The sequence below is a fragment of the Arachis hypogaea genome, chromosome 12 (assembly GCF_003086295.3).
Source record: "Arachis hypogaea cultivar Tifrunner chromosome 12, arahy.Tifrunner.gnm2.J5K5, whole genome shotgun sequence".
Taxonomy (NCBI): domain Eukaryota; kingdom Viridiplantae; phylum Streptophyta; class Magnoliopsida; order Fabales; family Fabaceae; genus Arachis; species Arachis hypogaea.
The window spans coordinates 115,537,427-115,557,368 of record NC_092047.1 but is presented as its reverse complement, the minus strand read 5'-3'; the positions used below and the strand labels follow the sequence as shown (position 1 = coordinate 115,557,368).

The window sequence follows — 19,942 nt, the reverse complement described above, 5'->3', positions numbered from 1 at the left end:
GTCCAAAAAAAAATTCAAAAAGGTCAATCCCAAAACTACATGGGTTAATCTACTTGATATCCACTCATAGGATAAACTATCCATTATTTCTAGTGAATAAATTTAAGAGTGATGACTAAGTTATCACTTCTTTTTATAAATTTCTCATTATTCATCAATCTTAAAGTATTTTTTAATAGTAATTTTTTAAAATTTTGTTAAAATTTTTATTAATTTAAGTATTAAAATTTTTTGTAGGTATTTTTTATTATCTACCAAAATTTATTCGAAACCACATCCAAATCATCTTGTTCCATTTTCGTCTTCTCTTTCAAAGCCCAATTCACATACAATCCGTTTTAGGTACGTTCAAAAGACTGACGTCGTTGCCAAAAACTTGAAGATTAACCATCAACCATAATAGACGTTCATCCAAGAGATGGATGTATGGCATCTGATTCAGGATCACAAAGTAGAGATCACTACAATTATGATTGGGCACTTTTTCTACCTCGACATTTCAAAAAAGATAAAGGTCTTGCTGATGAAAGAGATAAAGGGGAGCAAGGAGGACAAAGAATGAGCTTGTTCAGATTCATAGTTTTCGAAGAAATGCCGCAAAGATTATGAGCCCCATTATATTCATGGCACCAAGGACGACTCGAATAATTAGAAATCGAGTTAGAACGACAGCGAGAATATGAGTCGCAACTATGAAGAGAGTCACACAACCGTAAAAATCTTGAAGAAAAGCTCAAGAAACTGGAAACCGACTTAAGAAGCAGGGGAGATCGAAAGAAAAATGATCCAATTTTCTTTGGGAGTGATCTTTTTTTTAAAGAATCATGCGCGCTAAAATCTCCAAAAACTTCAAGAGCCTTGACATAGACCTTTACAATGGCACAACTGATCTCCGACACCATCTCAACAATTTTAAAAGTTGTATGTATTTAACAGATGCGTTTGATGTAACTCAATGTAAGGCATTTCCGACCACATTAATCAAAGCAACTATAAAATAGTTTGACAATCTATTCTTAAAAGCAGTAATATGTTTCGATGATTTGGCCAAAATTTTTTCACCCACTTTTTCATTCAAAAAGACAAAATCAAGCATGTTCCAAATTTATTAGGGAGAGGTCCGAAAAATGATAGAAAAATATATTAATATATAAAAAACTGACCAACTAAAAAAATCTCATTGAAATAAAGAGGCTGGCTAGATTGATAAAAAGGAAGAACAAATAAAGAACGAAGACTATACTAATTAGCCAAAGAGGCACCACTCCTACATTTCTTTTAAGAGTGTCTTTAGGTGAAGTTTATAAGGATATTTGTCTAGTTGAAAAGTTATCACCTCCACGAATTATCCAAAACAAGAAAAGAGACAACAAGTCAAAATATTACAAATACCATTGTATCTATGGCCATCACACTAATAATTGTTATGATCTTAAAAAATGTCATTGAAAAGGTTACACGAGATGACAAATTTGATAAATATCTGGAAGCTAATGGGTCAGACAGGAAGTACAAGACATTCAGAAAAGATTAAAAGATTAGAGAAAGAGAGGGATTGAATAAACCTAGAAAAACTACTAAGCATCACAGCCATATGATTGTAGGAGGGTTTGCAAGTAGAGGTCTAAAAAATCTCTTGAAAAAAGACACATGAAAGAGGTATTCTAGGTCGGAGCCAAAAAGTAAGACCCTTCATCTATCTAAGATCACCTTCATTAAAAAAGATGCTCAAAGTGTATTACCCTGTTATGACAATCTAGTAATAATCACAATGGTCCTAATAAACATCAACCTGCACAGAACTTTAGTTGATTAAGACAGTTCAACCGATATTTTTTTTTAAGAAAGTATCTCGGACTAAATGCAAAATATATGAGAACATATTCGAATACTTTGTCCAGGTCAGACGAAACACTCATTCACTATCTTAAATTCATCCATTTGTATAAAACTTTTAAAAAGAGCGCAAAGAATAGTACAAAATTATCTTATTTGATTTTGATAATTATCAAAATGGATTCATAGTTAAATATTTTTTATTAAGTAATTAATTAAATAAATTTTATATTAATAATTTAAATTTAAATTTTTTTTAAATTTAAAATTTAGGATTATACATTTAGAATATTTTATATTTTATTTTTCAAATTTTTAATAACAAGTTAATTTTCAATAACATTACACTGTTCTATTTATTCCAAAACGTATTCACATTTGCTATTAAATCTCTCTTTTATTAAAACTATCATTAAAAAAATTATTGTTAACAAATTGATTACTTTATATATACAAATTTGAATGACTAATATGTCTACTTTTATAGTAATTAAAAAAGATGATGAGTTATATTATATATTAATCATTCTTAAATCCTAACCTATTTTATCTAATAGTTTATATGTTTGAAGACTTCAATTATAATGGAAAAAGAAAATAGTGAAAGACAAGATTATTCAACATTAAAATTTGTGAGACCGAATAAAAGATTTATTCTTTAGTTAACGCGACTAGATTAATCACATTATGATTCTATCTTTTTAAAAGAAAATATTCAACAATACCTAAAAAGTAAAATACAACCATATTTAGATTACGATGTGGACATGTTCGTTATACAAGTTAGAGTTAATCCAAGGACACATAACACATTTACATATATACAAATATATTTATTGTACATATATACAAATATAGGATACTTTATTTTGTGAATAATTTTTTGTATAAATATAATATTTTAATAAAAAAAATATTTTTAATACAAAATAATATATATATCCAATATATTAAACTTGTATCATCATTTGTCTTATAATTTTTATTGAGTAGGCATGTCAATTAATTCTAAAAAATCTCAAATCAAACTATTATAATGATATTTTTAAAAAACCTATTTATCTTGTAATAAAATTTATTAAAAATTTATTTATTAAATATACATGTTAAATATTTTATTAAAAACCATAGAAGAATTAATTTATTTGACAAAAATAATTCAAAATCTTTCCAAGTAATAAATTTTACAAAAACTTTTTAAATAATAAATATATGTGTTATTTAATATATTTTTAATGTATATTTATATTTCAACATGTATTTTATATTGATAGCTAACTTTGATAGTTAATTTTGGTATACACATAACATAGTCGAAAATTTTATTGAGGACAAAATATCTTGAAATTTGTTTGAAAAAAATTGAATTTTTCCTCATTTTTATTTTATCTTAATATTCACTAATTTTTAATTTTTTAAACACAAATTGAATGGTCTGATTTCTGCACTTCCCACAAATTGGACGGTCCAATTTATGTATCTCTACAAATCAGACGATTTGATTTTTGTACCTCTAACAAATCGGACGGTTCAATTTCTACTTTTTTAATTAAGCGGTTCCACATTTGAAAATAATACTCCAGCCGTCTATATTTCAAAAAAACACAATTACCACTGTAATATCAGAAACAAAAAGTGGCATACTTAATGCCCGTGTATATTTGTATCAACTATCAAATCGGATTAATCCATTATGAAACAAAGTTTCTTATATAAAGTGATCAAATTTCTAAAATAATGGTATTGACACAAATGAATGGAAATTAACATTTGATAGCTTAATAAACTTACAGCTTGAAGTGGAAAATCAGAAGGCAACCTAAAGTTGCTTCATCTTCTTTAGTACATTGCTAGCTTCCATAGTGCTCATTAATTAGTAGTACATGCCCAATGCCCCTTGGCATCTTGGTAAATACTCATCTCTATGCTTGTCAGAAAATTCATCCATGAATTCTCTCTGCTCATATAAGTGTAATTGGCTTCAGTGGAATGAGTGGCATTAACTAGGGTTTCCTCTTGATGGAAATGGTCCAAAGAAGATCTGAATCAGACTGAACTGTTACTATATCTCCTTTTACTATATTTGATGTGCTTACTAAGCCACCAAATCTCATCTCTGTGTTATCTGAAATAGACAAAATAAGATAGTAGTTAGTTATCATCTGCTTCCACTATCAAACAAGTTAACAACAGTGATTAAAAAAGACAATATATTAATTAATCAGAACCATCACAGCCATATCTAACTATCCAACAAAAAAATATCAAATTTATACTATATTTGCTGTTTTTGCATTTACACAAATTTGGTAAAATTTCAAAACTAATCCAGATAGATTAATCCAACTTGAAACAAATATATATGCCATTAAGTGGAAACTGATAATAATAGCTTCTCATAAAAAAGTTTCCAGCTTTTGCAATTATATAAAAAAAAATTTAGTTGTAGAATCACCTTTTACATGTGTTAAAACAAGACACACCCTAACACTAACTACATATATCTGGTTTAAAAAACCAAGTTAGCTCCCCATACCAATCCATTTTATTCACAAAGTTTGCATTCAGGATCTGCCTTTAAGGACAAGTGGACAACAACTGCCCGATCGCTTTTAGATACAGTATGTGTTTATTAAGTTATTCACAAGAAATACAGGATATTATGCAAAGTCCACCTAATCTAGTAATTTGAATTGACTATAGAAGAATCGGACTTTTGTGGCAGCATGTCATCAGGCAGAAACCATGGAAGAGTATTGATGATTACGACAATATACTTACTAAGGTCCCACCGGAGGCCGGTGGTTGTAGACTTCGCAGATGGCATTCCAATGGGAATCAGTCCGCAATGTGGACCCTCAATGGAAGATTGAACAAAGATCTTATGACAGTGACTCCGCGGAAGAAGGTGAATGAGGCAATCCTCAGACAGAAGGACAATTCGAGTGTTAGAGAAACGGCATAGAACATTGATGTTCCCCATTTCATGATCAAATCGCCCGCCAAGTGCTCCGGTAACAAGAATGCAAAGCTGTGATTATGTCAAGTGGGGAAAAAGTCAAGAGTGCTCAGCTGGACTAATCCCATAAAATTAATAAGTCTCAATAATAGTTGCTTATTGATTTGGCAACAGAAAAATCACCAAGCACCATTAAAAAGTATAAAAAAAAAGGTATAACCAGATGAGCAACTTACTTTTGATTTATCAATATCTGGTGTTTGGTCAAGTATGTACGATATACATTTGTGTAAATCTGTGGTATCCTGATCGTGAGATTCATCTATTATCTTAGTTCCCTGCAGACAGGATACAAACATAAGACCCTTGGAATGATTTATGGAAAGATCACATATAAGGAAGTAATAAGTAGGACCAATTTAAATGGGAATTTGTTGAACCATTAAAACCATATTCCACTACTTCACATGCATATAAAAGCTAAGGCAAAAAGACCACTGCAGAATAGAACAAATAGACAGAGCAAAATACCAGCTTTTTATAATATTCGAGTACTTCTGTCCGGATTGAATCCATGTCACCTTTGATTACATCAGGCTTGTACCTATATAAAACTCAGCAACCTAAATCTCCAACTAAAGAATATATAGCAAAACACCTAAAAAAACCACTTAGAATAGAACTGATGACTACATCCAAATACATATAGTTAGAAAATGAAATTATTACCCCAATAAAATAGTGACACAGTAGCCAGAAGTACATAAAAGGACAAAACAAGGTTACAATTTTCCATTTTTCTTAAAAATCAATACTCCAATTTTTTTTTTTTCCATTTTTAACTCTCAAAGTTATTAACAAGACTCTGAACATAAAACCTCACTTTAAAGGAAGAATAAGTACCTAATTATTTTGGAGCAAGCAAGTGTCATGAAAAAAAAATAAAAAAAGTTACAATTTTCAATTTTGATTCTGAATTCGGATACCCTCTTTTCTGAATTGAACAAAACACTCATGCAAGCAAAAAATTTTGGAAAAAAAAAAGGGAAACCTGGATTGAAGAAGAGATGGCTGTTCAGAATGCAAAAGCTGAGTCATTTCATCGAACAGGCGATTGGCACCACCGTCAGCACACACTCTCAGCTTCGCTGTAGCACGCAAAACGACACAGAGAAATAAAGAAACACAAACAAAACGACAATGGAATAAGAAGCGAGAGAGAGAGAGAGAGAGTACCGTGGTCCCAAAGAAGAGGTGCGTAGGTAGGAAGGCGCTGATTGAGAATGACGAGAGCATAGTTAGTTACAGAAGAGGTGTTGTCTTTATTCTGCGGTGGAAGAAGGAACGTTGAACGGTGAGACATGAAAGAATCCTCCATCTTCTTTCTTCTTCTCTCTCTACGCTTGCTTCTCTTTCAGCTCTCACATTCACGTGTTGAATTTCAAACATGGTAGCCATCAAAATTAGTTAACAATGTATTTATACGTGTTGTTTAAAGGTAATGATAGTAAGATTAAAAAAAAAAAGATAAAAAAAATAAAAAAAATATTGGAAATCAATATTAATTGTGTATCACGTGTACAATAGATTAAAAAAAAATAAAATTACAGTTAAAAATTAGATCATTAATTAATTATTTGACTTCAAATTTTAAAATTTGAAAATTAAGATTAATATTTAAACCCATTCACACTACGTACAGTTATTTCTAATATTACCGTAACCACCAATATACGTCTAAAACTCACCGTCATCTTCTCCGATCTTTATCTCGTGTCACTGAATTCCTCCCAGCCATACTTCCGCGCCGCATTCTCCGACCGACACCGTCCTCACATCCATCGGTCAGCCCGACGCGCCTCGTTCTCCGACGCTCAGCCTAACGTTATTGCCGTTGTTTTCGTGCCTCTCTTCCGAACCGGCTTCGTTTTCTCCCATTCCTTCAATCCTCTTCTCACCACTTTCGTCATGATTAGTCCTTCAAAATTATATTTCACACAATAGTTATTTTTTCTGTTTATTCATCTTCTTCTTCTATTTTAATAATTAATTTAGGATGGTCATTTTAGTAGCCATACGGATGGTTATTTTAATTTTTATGTAGATGATTATTTTGATTGAATTTAGTTTAGTTATATATAATTAAAATATGTTAGATGTTCAATTCATTAGGTATGCGAATGATTATTTTTATTAGATGGTTATTTTTATTAAGGGTGAGTGGCGTGTAACAAGCCAAGCGACCGTGAAATGGATAATTATTGATGAAGGTGGGGGTGGCCACCGGTTGAAAAAGAAGAGAGTATAGGAGGATTCATATGGTTATTTTTTTAAAATAACTAACTAGATTTTTTAAAAATTTGAAATTTGAAATTTGATGTGAAATAATTGAACGAGAGTTTTTGAATTTATTATTTATCTCTATTGGGATAAATAACTAACTCATTGTACACATTGTCAAGATTTCTCATTGGTTCCTAGCGGGATTCAAAAAAAATTAAACTTATTTTATTTAATATTTATTAATTATAATAATAATTAATAAATTTTAAATAATATAAATTTAAAATATTTTAACTATTTTAAAATAAGTCAAATATTATTAATTATTTAATTTATTTTTAATATATATTTTATATTAATAATTATTTTAGTAGCTAATAATAATATATATCTAATATAATTGTTATAATTTATCTACAAAAGTCAAAATTACTTTAATATTATATTTATTGTATTCAATGGAAGTCTTTTACTTCTAAGCCATTAAATATTTTTTTATTAAGTATAGAGAGTTGTATTTTTTATTAATTAAATAATTTTTAGTTCTTTATTTATTATATTTTATATTAATGGCTCATATTTAAAGTTTAGCTTAGATTTAGTGTTTAAAGTTTAAATTAAAAATAAAAAATTCAAATTTTAGAGATTAAGAAGTGCTGTATTTCTTAATTTTTCGGAAGCCCATTAGCGTTTAACTTCACTGACTGTGTGTGTATAAACTTTTTTTTGACTATTGTGATTTGTGACTGCGCTAGTAGGGGGGCAAAAGTTTAGTAATTTCTTAAGCTAATTTAATTCACATTTCTTTTTTAAAGGTATCTTTATTTTATATAGGTATTTATTAAAATAAAAAACTTGTGATTTATAAGAGTTAAACTTAAGACTATTTACTAAAAAGATAAAGTGTATAATATCTTGATTAATTTTATATTTATTGTTTATACACATTTAATTAATGAAGGATGGGGTTAATAATGCATATTAATCTACTAATTCTCGTTAAAAGTTACATGTATAAAGGAACATAAGTATATATACTATTTTGATGGAATGCTAGATATTTATAACACTCACATCTTTAATAGTTTTCACTTTTCACACGGTATTTATATATTTATATATGAAAGTTTGAAGTACTCAAATTCTTAAGTATTTTAAAAACTAATGTACCAAAAACATGGTTTACTTTATATTAGTATTTTTTTATTTGGCATGATCAAATTAAATAAAATAAAATAAGGATTTTTGTGTGGATATAGCTGTACTTGTATTGTTGCATTATTGAGGATTTGGTATGCTCCGTTTTGAAGGGACATTCATAACTAGGAACGGTTGGTCCTCTAAGACTTGCTTCTTTTTTCTTTGATATAGTGATGTAAACCAATCATTGTTTTGGAATTTATAGTATTATGCCATCTCCCATCCCATGTGCCAATTAATATCTATGATCCATCACTCTTCTATTCATTTTGATCACCCCTTTTTTTTAAATTAATTTTGATAAAATAATAATATAATTTTTACATAATTATTTAATTATATCTATCTTTTAATGGTATGTGATAATACACGTAATTTTAAAAATATTTTTATACACAAAAAGTAACCATCAATTCAATTATTATAAATTTTATATTGACATACATCCTTTTTTCTAACAATTGAAAATACTAGTTAAACACTTAAACAACACAAATAACCAATTTCATTATACAAATTATTTCTTAATTTCCTACTTATCTCCAACCTGCAAATCAAAAACTAATCTATTATAGATCTGACTCCATTTAAGAATTTGTCGTTGACTAAAGAATTGTTACATACACAGGATGAATTTGAACCCTCAATACTTACTTGGTTAAATAGATTAGTAAACTAACCACTAGACCAACCCAACTTGGTTTCGTTATACAAATTATAACACACACTAGTCTTGTACAATTTAGCATGAGTTGTGTTGAGATGACATTTTTTGAGATCTCACTATTCGAGTAGTGCAGAAAAAACATTTCTTCTTTCAAACCTCACTGCTCCACACAATGAATGCAAACTACATGTGGAGAACCGTGAGGAGAATTTGTTTGAGGTGTTGTTCAACATGGGGATATCAATATATCTATCTTTCAATGTAATATGGAGATATCAATATATCAAGAGCAATGGAATCAAGCATCATGTTTCATCAGTCACAAATTTCTATGGTTAAGGAAAACCAGCTTACATAGCAAGTCCACAGCAAAAATGGAATGTCTCTTTTGAAAAATTCTAGTTTTTTGTTTATATAAAAACTATCTTTAGTATATCCTTTAGCAAGTTGCCTTAACTAATTCTTAATATTTATTTTTCAAAACATAAAGAATCATATAATATATTATTTATGCCACATGCCACTAAATTCACTCAAGGAACAGAGATTGAGAACATTCAAATCAAATTGAAGAACACCACATTCACCTTCCATCATGGATTTGCATAAGAATAAGCATAATGCACTATTACTAGTATCTGATTTTGCATTTGGCTTTACACCAATAAAATTGAAGAAAAAAATCATATTCACCCTCCATCATGGATTTGCATAAGAATAAGCACAAGGCACAATGATTAGTGTCTGATTCTGCATTGGGGGATTGGGGTTTCACACTTCAAACCACAACTATCATGAAAAATAAGAACTTTATTCCTTAAAAGAGAAAAAAAAAAGTTTGCTATGTACAAACAGAACACCCCACAAAGCCTTTAGGGAGGAAGAACGAGGGGGAGAGAGAAGAGTTGGATCAGCAAAGGGACCTAAAAGTAAAGCTTTATCTCCAATGAAAATTGTCAAATAATTCTAATTAAGTATGAAAAAATTTGAATAGGTAAAATAGAGAATGGTGATGAGGGATGAAAGCAAAAAATAAAGAACAAAACCTATGATATAATACAAAAGGGGACAGGACCAAAATGATGGAAAATTCCATTACAACTGGTCACTGACCTTGCTCCACCATTTAGGTGTGATAGAAGAATTAGCCTAAGCAAGAAGTGCAGCTATACAGAGAGGCTTTCACATGAAATAGCTCAATGATCTCATTTTTCTCGAGCCGCCTTCTCCGTAAAGGTCATTCCATTGGAGTAGCTCATTCATATTGTTTGATTCCGATGACACACTCGCGCACACCTTCATGAATGCATAAACGAAGTGTTAAATAACATAGCCTTTGAAAGCCAAGAGCCTTTGCAAGCCAAGGACATATGATCCAGATGGATCGTGATCACTGTAGAAAGAACAAGTAACTGATTCTGTATAACATACCTGCTCATGTGCATATTTAAAATCTTCCATCTTTAAGGGTCGAATATCGGCACTGCTACACAATCTCGGCAAAGGTTTGTTCTCAGCTTGTGCTAAACTTCTCTCCTGAAAATTGAATTTCATATTAGCATGTCAAATACCAGTACAATTTGTTAAACATGTAGACTTATTGTCTTTTTTTAGCACTATCAAGAACTATTGTTCTAAATATTCAAATAACCGAGTCGTGTGAAAGAATATAGAGCCTAAAGCAATTTATGAACAAGGAAGAAAGACAACAAAGATTTTAAAAGAGCTTACCTTCTTCTCCTTCTCCAAGATCTCTCTTATTGGGCAGTGAGCCGCTGTGACGCAAAGATTCTGTCATTGAAAACATAACCATCAGAATATTTTACACAAAACCAGATCTGATAACTTCTCTGGAAACCAAGAAGAGGCGCGATTGATAGATAGATAGAAAGATAACCTTTAGATCGCTCCCTGAATATCCATCAGTCATATTTGCCAACGCATCCAAATCAACGTCCATTGCCAAATCTTCCTTTGCTAAAATGACTTTTAGAATTTTTTCTCTATTTGGAGCATCTGGCAAATTAACCATCAATCTACAGAGTTTTTGACGAAAGCTCGTGTTAGTTCAGCACAGATCACATACTATCAACATGAAAAAGATGTTGACATAACAAATAACATATTTACCTTCGTGGAAGCCTCCTAATAACAGCTTCATCAAGATCAAATGGCCTATTCGTAGCAGCAAGAACAAGTATACGTTCTTTATCCTTTGTACGCAGACCATCCCAATTAACCATAAACTCATTCTTCATTTTACGCATAGCCTCGTGCTCACCTGGATTTTCCCGTCTTCCCAACATACTATCAACCTGGCAAAAACATAAATAAAATAAAAAATAACCATGGATAGCTCATATTTAAAGAAATAAAAAAATTACTCTAAAGGAAAGAAAAAATTCAATGGAATATACACATGGCATATACTAACCTCATCGACGAAAATAACACTTGGAGCAATCTTGCTGGCCAGTGAAAAGACTGCTTTGACATATTTTTCTCCTTCACCAAACCACTGCAACAAACAAAAATGATATCACCGTGTTGCTTAAGCACAAAAGGAACATAGAAGTTTCAATTTGTAAAACTTCTAATACCTTCGAAGTAATGCTGGACATTGAAATGTTGATAAAATTCGCTCCAGCTTCGGTTGCTACAGCTTTTGCAAGCATAGTTTTTCCTGTGCCAGGGGGGCCAAAAAGCAATATTCCTTTGCAAGGCTAAATATACAAATAACAAAGTAATTGTATCAGATGCTGAAGACATTACATAATCTACATAAAGTATTTGACAAATCATTAGATGCAACTAAAGAGAATCTTCTACCTTAGTCAGCTGCCCTTTGCAAAACAATTCCGGCCTCTGAAGAGGAAGCATGACCAATTCCTTCAAGGTGTCCTTCACATTTTCCAAAGCTCCAATATCATCGAATGTCACCCCAATATCGGTTGGTGGAATAACATCACCAAGCAATTTTTTCTCAAATTCATTCTCGGTAACCACATCCTGTCATGGAAGAACAAGTATAAGAGAGACTAAATATAGGCAATTGCATATTTTGGAAAAGTTACAATGCAAAGCAGGTTGCGCATAATAAGATGATAAAATGTATAAATTTGCAACAGAATGTGTTAAATTACCTTCAATGATTTCTTTAAGCTCTTGTTTTCATTTTGAATGCCATGCAGAATGTTCAGCCCATAATTAATGCTGCACCGATGAAGTGTGAATAAGGGTTAGAAATTAAAAGATTTTGTTATATTTCTCATTACTCAAAATTTTAGGATGGCAGGATCAAGATGGAAAGAAGTCATGACACCTTTCTGCAGACAGAACAAGCTTAGAATCTTTGGATAAGGGTTCAGATGAGTGCATAAGCTGGTAACTTATTGCCCAACCAATGATCTTTTCCACACCTAGTAAAAGGAACAATAGCATAAAATCAGCATTTTGGAAGCAAATCTGAAATTTCCATACTTAGATGCTACATTTGCTTCAAATAAAAATGGTGGGGAAAAGGTTAAAAAGAATGCTGACTTTCGGTTGTTAGGGCTTGATCTTTGATGCAGACAGTCTCCAAGTCAGGACATTCCAATCCAACTCTGCTGAGAACCTGATATCAACAAAGGAATCACATTGTAAGTATAACAAATAGTAACACATGACACTTGGTGTTTATAGCCAGAGCATCTAGTGTACAGCGACAATCAACATACTAGTCACTGAACAAATTCAATCAAGAAAAGGAGAATAGCAAAACAAAACAAAATAAATATATAAAGGCATATTAAATAAAGGACAGAAGATGTTGGAAGGCTCACCGTGCGAATGCTCACAACATTAGACTGAGCTTTCATAGTCTCAACATCACGCTCTAGCTGCTGCTTCCAATCAGAAAGCAAGGTCTCATCCTGTAGAAGTTTCAAATTAGAACTGATCCATGAACTGTTGATGGCAACGAAACAAATCGTACAATAATATTAATCTATGGTGATACCTGAGGCAGCTGTATAGTCACTCTGTTTGGGAAGAGGCGACCAAGTTGCTTCATTACTTTGGGTGTTTCTTTGCTCCTATCGTGCAGTCTACCAAAATTATCCTGTCCAAAGTTAAATACCAAATTACAGTAGTTCAATAATCAATAATTCCTGAAGGAGCCATGACAAAAAGCTAATATATATATATATATATATATATATAAAGCGACACAAAAAAAATATTCAAGGGCATAGCCCAGACAAGACTGGCAACTTCCAAGAAAGAATTACATCATTATTTAAAGAATTATATGAAGCGAAATGGTTACTATTATTTACCGGAAAAGCAAGATCTAGTAGTGCTGTCTGATTGCTCCCAAACTTCGTAAATAGAAGGCCACCAGGTTGTGTCTGAAAGCATAGAAGACAGAAATAAAATCAGCAAACAAGATTTCTTGAACATGAGATCAATACAACCAAACATCAGCAAAAATATATAATAGTAAAAAGGTGTACCTTCTCCTTTCGATTGTCCAGCTGGGTATGAGAGGCAATTACCACCACATTCTGTGGCAAGCTTTCAAATTTAATTTTCAACATCTCGGTGTACCCAACCATTGCCTTCTCTATGTCTTTAATGAATAATACCACTGCTCCGTTTTGACTCTGACTGGTAACAACCTATGTAAACAACATCAAAATGGATGTCATTATTTCACCAGGCATCGAGAAAAACAATGGAACAAGCATAGAACCAGGCTCACCTCAAAGATTTCTTGAACTGCAATCTTGTCAACGTCATCGCCCCCTGAACCATCTACTCTCAACAAATGATTTGCTGCAGTATAAATCACCAATGGAATTTTAATGCACAAGATCCAATATGTAGCCAAAGGATCCTAAGTTCAAAAAAGCAGATTGAAATACCAGAACAAAAGAACCCGCGATCATCTTCACAAAGACCACCAAGATCATTGCCATCAGGAATTGATTTATCAAACCTAACCCCAATCTTCGAAGACCCATTATCTTCAAATGCAAGCATAACTTTTCCACGAGAGCCATAGCTTGGTCCCCTGTCCAACATAGCAAAGTCTTAAGTCTTAATTTTCAAAGGCAACAAAATTTTAAACAAAATATTTAAAAAATGTTTTTCTAGATGAGGACAACTAGGGGTGCACCAAACAAGAAATTTAAAAATGGAAACTGAAATCCTTAGGTAAACAAATATCCCTAATACTATGCATTCAGAATAAATCACAAACCCCGTGAAATGATCACGCAATGCCAGAAACAAAAGTATAACCCAACTCAACACCCCCCCCCCCCGGTTGGGAATATATATATATATATATATATCAAAGCTGCAACTGTACTGAGAGATACCACTTCAAAGTGATTTCAAATTCAGAAGCAATAATATTCACAAAAGAGAAAAGTACACTCATGCCACTCAAAACAAATTGCTGTCAATTAGAAATTCAATATTCTTCCTTTAATCTTCTTTTGAATGATTTTCAATGGTTATAGCCTACTCAACAAAAAGGATAAAAAAGATCTCTCTTCTCCACAAGTTCAGATCAAATGCAGATTGACTGAATTGTATTCAGAATAATTCTTCCATCAGACAAAGTACCTTGAAGGAAAATTTTGTATTGATGAGACAGCAGAAGGGAAGTTACCAACAAATTTTACTCGATCACCTGCAAATTATTTAAGCCTCATGTTAACCTTTAGGTGCTATGCAATATGTACAATAGGAAGTAAATTTGGAGATAGTTGCTCAATTTTTAACAACAGAACAGCACACCTGTTTTAATAGTAGTGCCTTTTGATGAAGCAGTAGAAACCTCCTGCTTCAGCATAGCCTGAGAACTTATTGTGGATCCACCCACAATTTCAGCATCAACACTAGAAGCTGGTTTACTATGTTTTAAAGAAGCAGCATGTGTACTTCTCTTGGCCAACACAGATGGTCGTTCAGGCTTTGAACTTTCTTTAGCAGAATCAACTTCCTTTGATGGAGTTCCCTGAAATATCAATCACATAACAAAAACTATTATTATTCTGTTTATATTAACAGCGATTTAGGAAGAAATCATCTCAACAATACAAACAGATAATAAGAAGTAGCAAAAGAATATCTGAGAAAACGTACACCAGGTAGTGAAAGAGAATCCACAATTAGTAGCCTTGCACCAAAATGCTTTGCAAGTGCCTTGGCAAGAGTCTCCTGATATATATCCGAACCTACACAGGAATCGCATAATGAGAGGCATTTCTTGATTGCAGAAAGGGGAAAACAAAGCATTAACAAGAATGAAGGAACTACCTGCAGGTCCAGATAACAATATCCGTGGGGACACTGAGGGGAGGTCTGAGGCAAATTTTCCAAAGCCATTACACTTCAAATGAATATATGTCGAAGCAATCAAAACGGTCTTTGTCGTATCGCTATAAAAATAGAAACATCATAGCTAAGAATGCATAATTTATTTTCTTATGATCTCATCTATCTTTAAGCAGTAACTACAGGCTATAAAAGAATATAAGAGTAAATATAGATTATTCAAGCTGTTAGCCAACATCTAAGAAGTGACCACAGTAAAAGTATAATCCAGTTAAGATTGAAAAAATATTAGGAAATCAAATGAGAGAAAAGTTAATAACGAGAAGCAACAATGCACCTTAGATAGTATGGGAAACTTTCAAATGAGACATCAATATTGTCAGCACTAAGAACTCTTTGTTGTAAACTCTCCTTAAAAGCTTGCCGCCTGGTTGATGCCAATATTGCTGGGGTATCAACATCTTTAAGAAGTTCTCTTAATTCCCTTCGCTCCTCCAATATCTTTGTAATGCTACTACTTAAATCAAAATCAGGATATGAACCAGCAAGCATGCGCAGCAACGGCCTTAATTCACAGGTAGCAGCAGCAGCCATCTTCCCAGCATCTGTATCCACATTGGCATCAACCTCCATGGTGTCAACACTAGGATTTTCGTTACCAATAGCAGAAGATGCAAGAACAGTTTTCTCAGCAGAAACAGCTCCAGTTTGCTCGTCGGTATTGGTGATATCCTTCACTTCATTGTCTCGAACACCATCCCCATTGCCAGAAGGTAGTGATGAAGCATCTGTGTTTTGTTGGACATTCTTGCCAGCTTTAGCAGCAGGCGGAAGGCGAGCTAAATCTTTATGAAGATTAGATAATGAGGCTAATATTGATGCTCCAGCAACAGCGGAAGGGTCCCCTGATCTAGCTTCAACTTGCATTCCATTCACTGGAGTACTCTGAGCTTCTAAAATACTCACAGAAGAAGGTATGCCAGTGGTAGCAACATTATTATTTGTGAGCTGCTGAAAGATCTGAATTCACGCTAAGGAACGCATAAAACACAATAGAATATCTTCAAGAATGACAGAAACAAGGCAGTTATATAAAATGATATAGAGCATTGTAAGTGAAGGTGCAAAGTATAAGAGGCAAAAACAGATATATAATTCATAGGAACCATATGAACAGGATACATAAGCATGCTTGCCAGAAGAACCGAAGACCACCTCATCACCTCCACTTAATATAAGGCGTGCATTCTTGCGATAGGTCTTACCATTAACTTGAACAGCACCTTTGCCTCCTGTGATTTCCAGTAATGCAACAGGTGAACCTCCACGCTGTGTAGAGTAACAACCATGATCAGTAATCTAAAATAGTAATTACCCATCTAACATAATTACACAAATCATCCCTTCCGATATATGAAATGGAATTTTTGCATCATACAAATGACTCATTTTCTATAACCAAAATGCAAAGCAGATAGATCATTAGCAACTCAGCCGCCTGTTTTAAATTGCATAAAACATATGGTGGAACCTCTACCTCGATGTTGCTCAACTTGCACAAAATATTGCCAACAGTTGGATCTTTAAGCCATAAATTGCACTGACGACCTTGGCCAATGGTGAAGGTAGGATCACACATAGGCTGGTGAGGAATCTGGAGAAGAATGAAAAACAAATATGATTAGTTCTAGATTGACATGACTAATGAAAACACAATCAGCTCAGAATTCTCCACATTTTAAGCCCAAAAAAGCAGAAGATGCTTCAAAGTAGATGTCTCACTTACTCATGTCTAGCACCTATATATTTTATGGTGAAATCACACGCAGCATTGCTTTTATCAAGTAATGCAAAATCTTTGGCGCAAAGTTGACATTGATTCCATCCTACATAGTATTGACTAACTGTGGCATGATATTGCAAGAAACAAAATTTTCTCTAGCCAGAACAATACAACAACAACCAAGCCATATCTCATTAGGTAGGGTGCACTAAATGGATCAAACATTGCCATCCATAGTGTCCTTATCATAGATCATATCTGCATAGAACTTTAAAGTAGTTTAACAAAGGATTTTTCTCAACATTATAGGACTGCACCAAGGATCAAATTTAACCCCTTACCTTTTCTAGCCATTACTAGTTACAAACAACACCAGCCTTTCCGATCTTATAACCTAGGGATAACTACACTGACCTTGTTAGTTCTTAGTACATACAACAACACCCCTTCCACTTTGGGATAATTACTTCCTGTCTCTTTATCTGTTGCTCTTACACCAGATACCCTCTTTTATCTACAAAGTTGCACTAACTTCCTTACTTTATGCATACTAATATATCAAAACAAGGAAAGCAGGTATAGTTTCACAAACAACATGTGATTGAGGAGCAATAAGCACCACGGTCAGTGCAATTGAGCATGCAGCATTAGAAGCATTTTTTGAAACTTCAGTCATCAGTTCCCATAAAGCAGAAAGTATCTTGCAAAATCAACCAATCATTCAAATTTGCAGGTCAAGTGCAAAATTTCAAGACAAAGCAGTTCTATATCCGTTAAAATCACTCCAATAGATCAACTTTAACCATGCATTCCAATTCCACAATGCAAAAACCATTCAAGTACTCCAAGAGACAAAAAAAATACATAGCAAAATTTGCACACTCAATTCACAGCGAAAAACCAAACCTGAGAACACTGAGAAAGGAGCTTCCCCCATGCTGTCTTAGGTCCTGATTTCGATTTCACTGACCGCTTCTTCATTCGGCCGGCAGCAGCAGCCGCCGCCAAAGCCGCCGCAGCACTTGATTTCTCTCCATCCACCGCATCCTCACCTAAAATTAACAAAATTCAACACAAAACTCACTCCAAATTCCACCACAGATTCATTATCCAATAGCCACATGCATGCAAAAGAATCATTCACTTCCCACGAAAGAAACCAAAAGGTTGCAACTTTCTAACCTATGGACTGAGGCGTCACCAAATCATCCCCTTCTGCCGCCGGCAAAGAAGGAGGCGTGGCCTTCAACGACAAAGTTTCTGGCAAAACATCATCGCTGCAAGCATCAACGGCCTTCAACGACGCCGTCTCGGGTAGATCATCATTCCCGGGTCCAGATTCGTTCACAGGAGGAGCAGCAGCAACAGGAAGCGTCGTGGACGATGCATCCTCTGTGGTGTTGGTAGAAACCTAAATAATCACGAAAATTCAGACCCAACCAAAAAAAAAAATATCTTTTTTAATATAATTTTGTAATCAAGGGGAAAGAAAATTAAAAGGGTGGAATTGAAAATTCTGCTATGAATCGGATTGGAGAAAAAGGGGAGACCTTTGATCTTTTGTTGGGGTTAGAAGGAGAAGGCGAAGAGAGGGTGCGTTTGGTTGAGGATTGGGAAGAACTGCGTCTAGTTTCAACCATGGTTTTGGGTTGGGTTTGAGAGGGTGGTGATTCACCCTTTCTGGTATCGACGAAGTTGTTGTTTCTGCGATGTGTTGTGTGTGTTTGGTTTCTGTGATCCAAGAGAGAGAGAGAGAGAAAGAGAGAATTGGGGTTATGACTTTGTGTTTGTTGTTATTGTTGTTGTTGTTGGAGGAAAAGAATGATTGAGAAGAAAGAAGAGAAAGAAAGAAAGAAAGAGAGAGAAAATGTTATCAAAAAGAGAGTTTGGGTGTGATTGTATCTGTGGTTATTTTATATGGTGAATGAAGAGGCATAGTGAACGAAGAAATTCAAGATGAAGCAAACATGGTATGTCATTAACTCTTGCAATTAATTTTTTCCTTATTCCTCAATTTTTTTTCTGCTACTATCATTTTTCTTTTGTTACATTTTGACCATAATTATTGTCACTTTTTATATTTACAATCAATCAGTTATCTATATATATTATATATTATATAATATAAAATATATATTAAAAAATTAAACAATATATTTATTTATATATAAACATATAATAGCTTCTTTTTTGGTGTATATATAATATTTTTTATATATTTTAATTGATTTAACTAAATATAAAAATTATTAAGAGTGGGTAATACTTTAATAGTGAATATTTTATAATGTACCTAAAATTTTAAACCTCCCATTATTGTCAATAAAAATATAATATAATATAATATAATATAATCAGAAAAATATATTTGCATTTGTTTTTTATAAGCATAATTTTTGTACTATAAATTTTTTATATGAATTGTGATGGATCGAAGATTTGCGAGTCCAAACCGTTGTTGGATCATTTTCTTAAAACAGTAGGGTGGTATTTATAAAGATATTTCGACCCCAAATTAAAATAGATGTGAGATATATAGAGTGTATAAAAGAAGTAACGTATACAAAGGAGTCTTTAGCTCCCCTTCATATAGCCTTTGATAATCTTATCATATTTGGTTAAGATAAAAAAATATTTGAATTAAAATACAAGTTAAAAATTATAGGAATCAATTTGAACCATTAGAAAGAAGCCGGCCTCGAATATGCAAGTCGAGAGGTTATTCTGAATTAGGTCCTTAACAATTTTTAAGTTTAACTTTATAAATGAAAAAATTAAAATTGGAAAAAATTTTCTTTAACAAAATCAGTTTTATATTAGTATTAGTATATTTCATAGCCAGGTGAATATTATTTCTTTTTTTTTTGTGTGTCTATATTATTTC

The 19,942-nt window shown here is 32.7% G+C and overlaps 2 protein-coding genes across 2 annotated transcripts; both read right to left on the bottom strand.

Moving 5' to 3' along the window:
• Positions 1-3,527: 3,527 nt before the first annotated feature.
• LOC112728517 (thiamine pyrophosphokinase 1) lies at positions 3,528-6,259 on the bottom strand. Its single transcript, XM_025778681.3, has 6 exons — positions 6,032-6,259; positions 5,847-5,943; positions 5,327-5,399; positions 5,032-5,133; positions 4,618-4,867; positions 3,528-3,961 (listed from the first exon to the last, which is right to left on the bottom strand). Exons 1-6 carry the CDS (start codon positions 6,171-6,173, stop codon positions 3,840-3,842), a joined length of 786 nt encoding a protein of 261 aa, XP_025634466.1. The 5' UTR covers positions 6,174-6,259; the 3' UTR covers positions 3,528-3,839.
• Positions 6,260-9,735: 3,476 nt separating this feature from the next.
• LOC112728516 (uncharacterized) lies at positions 9,736-19,070 on the bottom strand. Its single transcript, XM_025778679.3, has 27 exons — positions 18,609-19,070; positions 18,241-18,469; positions 17,965-18,110; positions 16,813-16,929; positions 16,458-16,604; positions 15,613-16,295; positions 15,258-15,379; positions 15,084-15,175; positions 14,736-14,955; positions 14,562-14,628; positions 13,853-14,001; positions 13,690-13,763; positions 13,442-13,606; positions 13,265-13,336; positions 12,946-13,047; positions 12,770-12,859; positions 12,486-12,561; positions 12,268-12,364; positions 12,089-12,158; positions 11,775-11,954; positions 11,546-11,668; positions 11,380-11,463; positions 11,076-11,260; positions 10,843-10,981; positions 10,677-10,736; positions 10,377-10,481; positions 9,736-10,241 (listed from the first exon to the last, which is right to left on the bottom strand). The coding sequence occupies exons 1-27, from the start codon at positions 18,696-18,698 to the stop codon at positions 10,128-10,130; spliced, it is 3,798 nt and encodes a 1,265-aa protein (XP_025634464.1). The 5' UTR covers positions 18,699-19,070; the 3' UTR covers positions 9,736-10,127.
• Between the last annotated feature and the right edge of the window lie 872 nt (positions 19,071-19,942).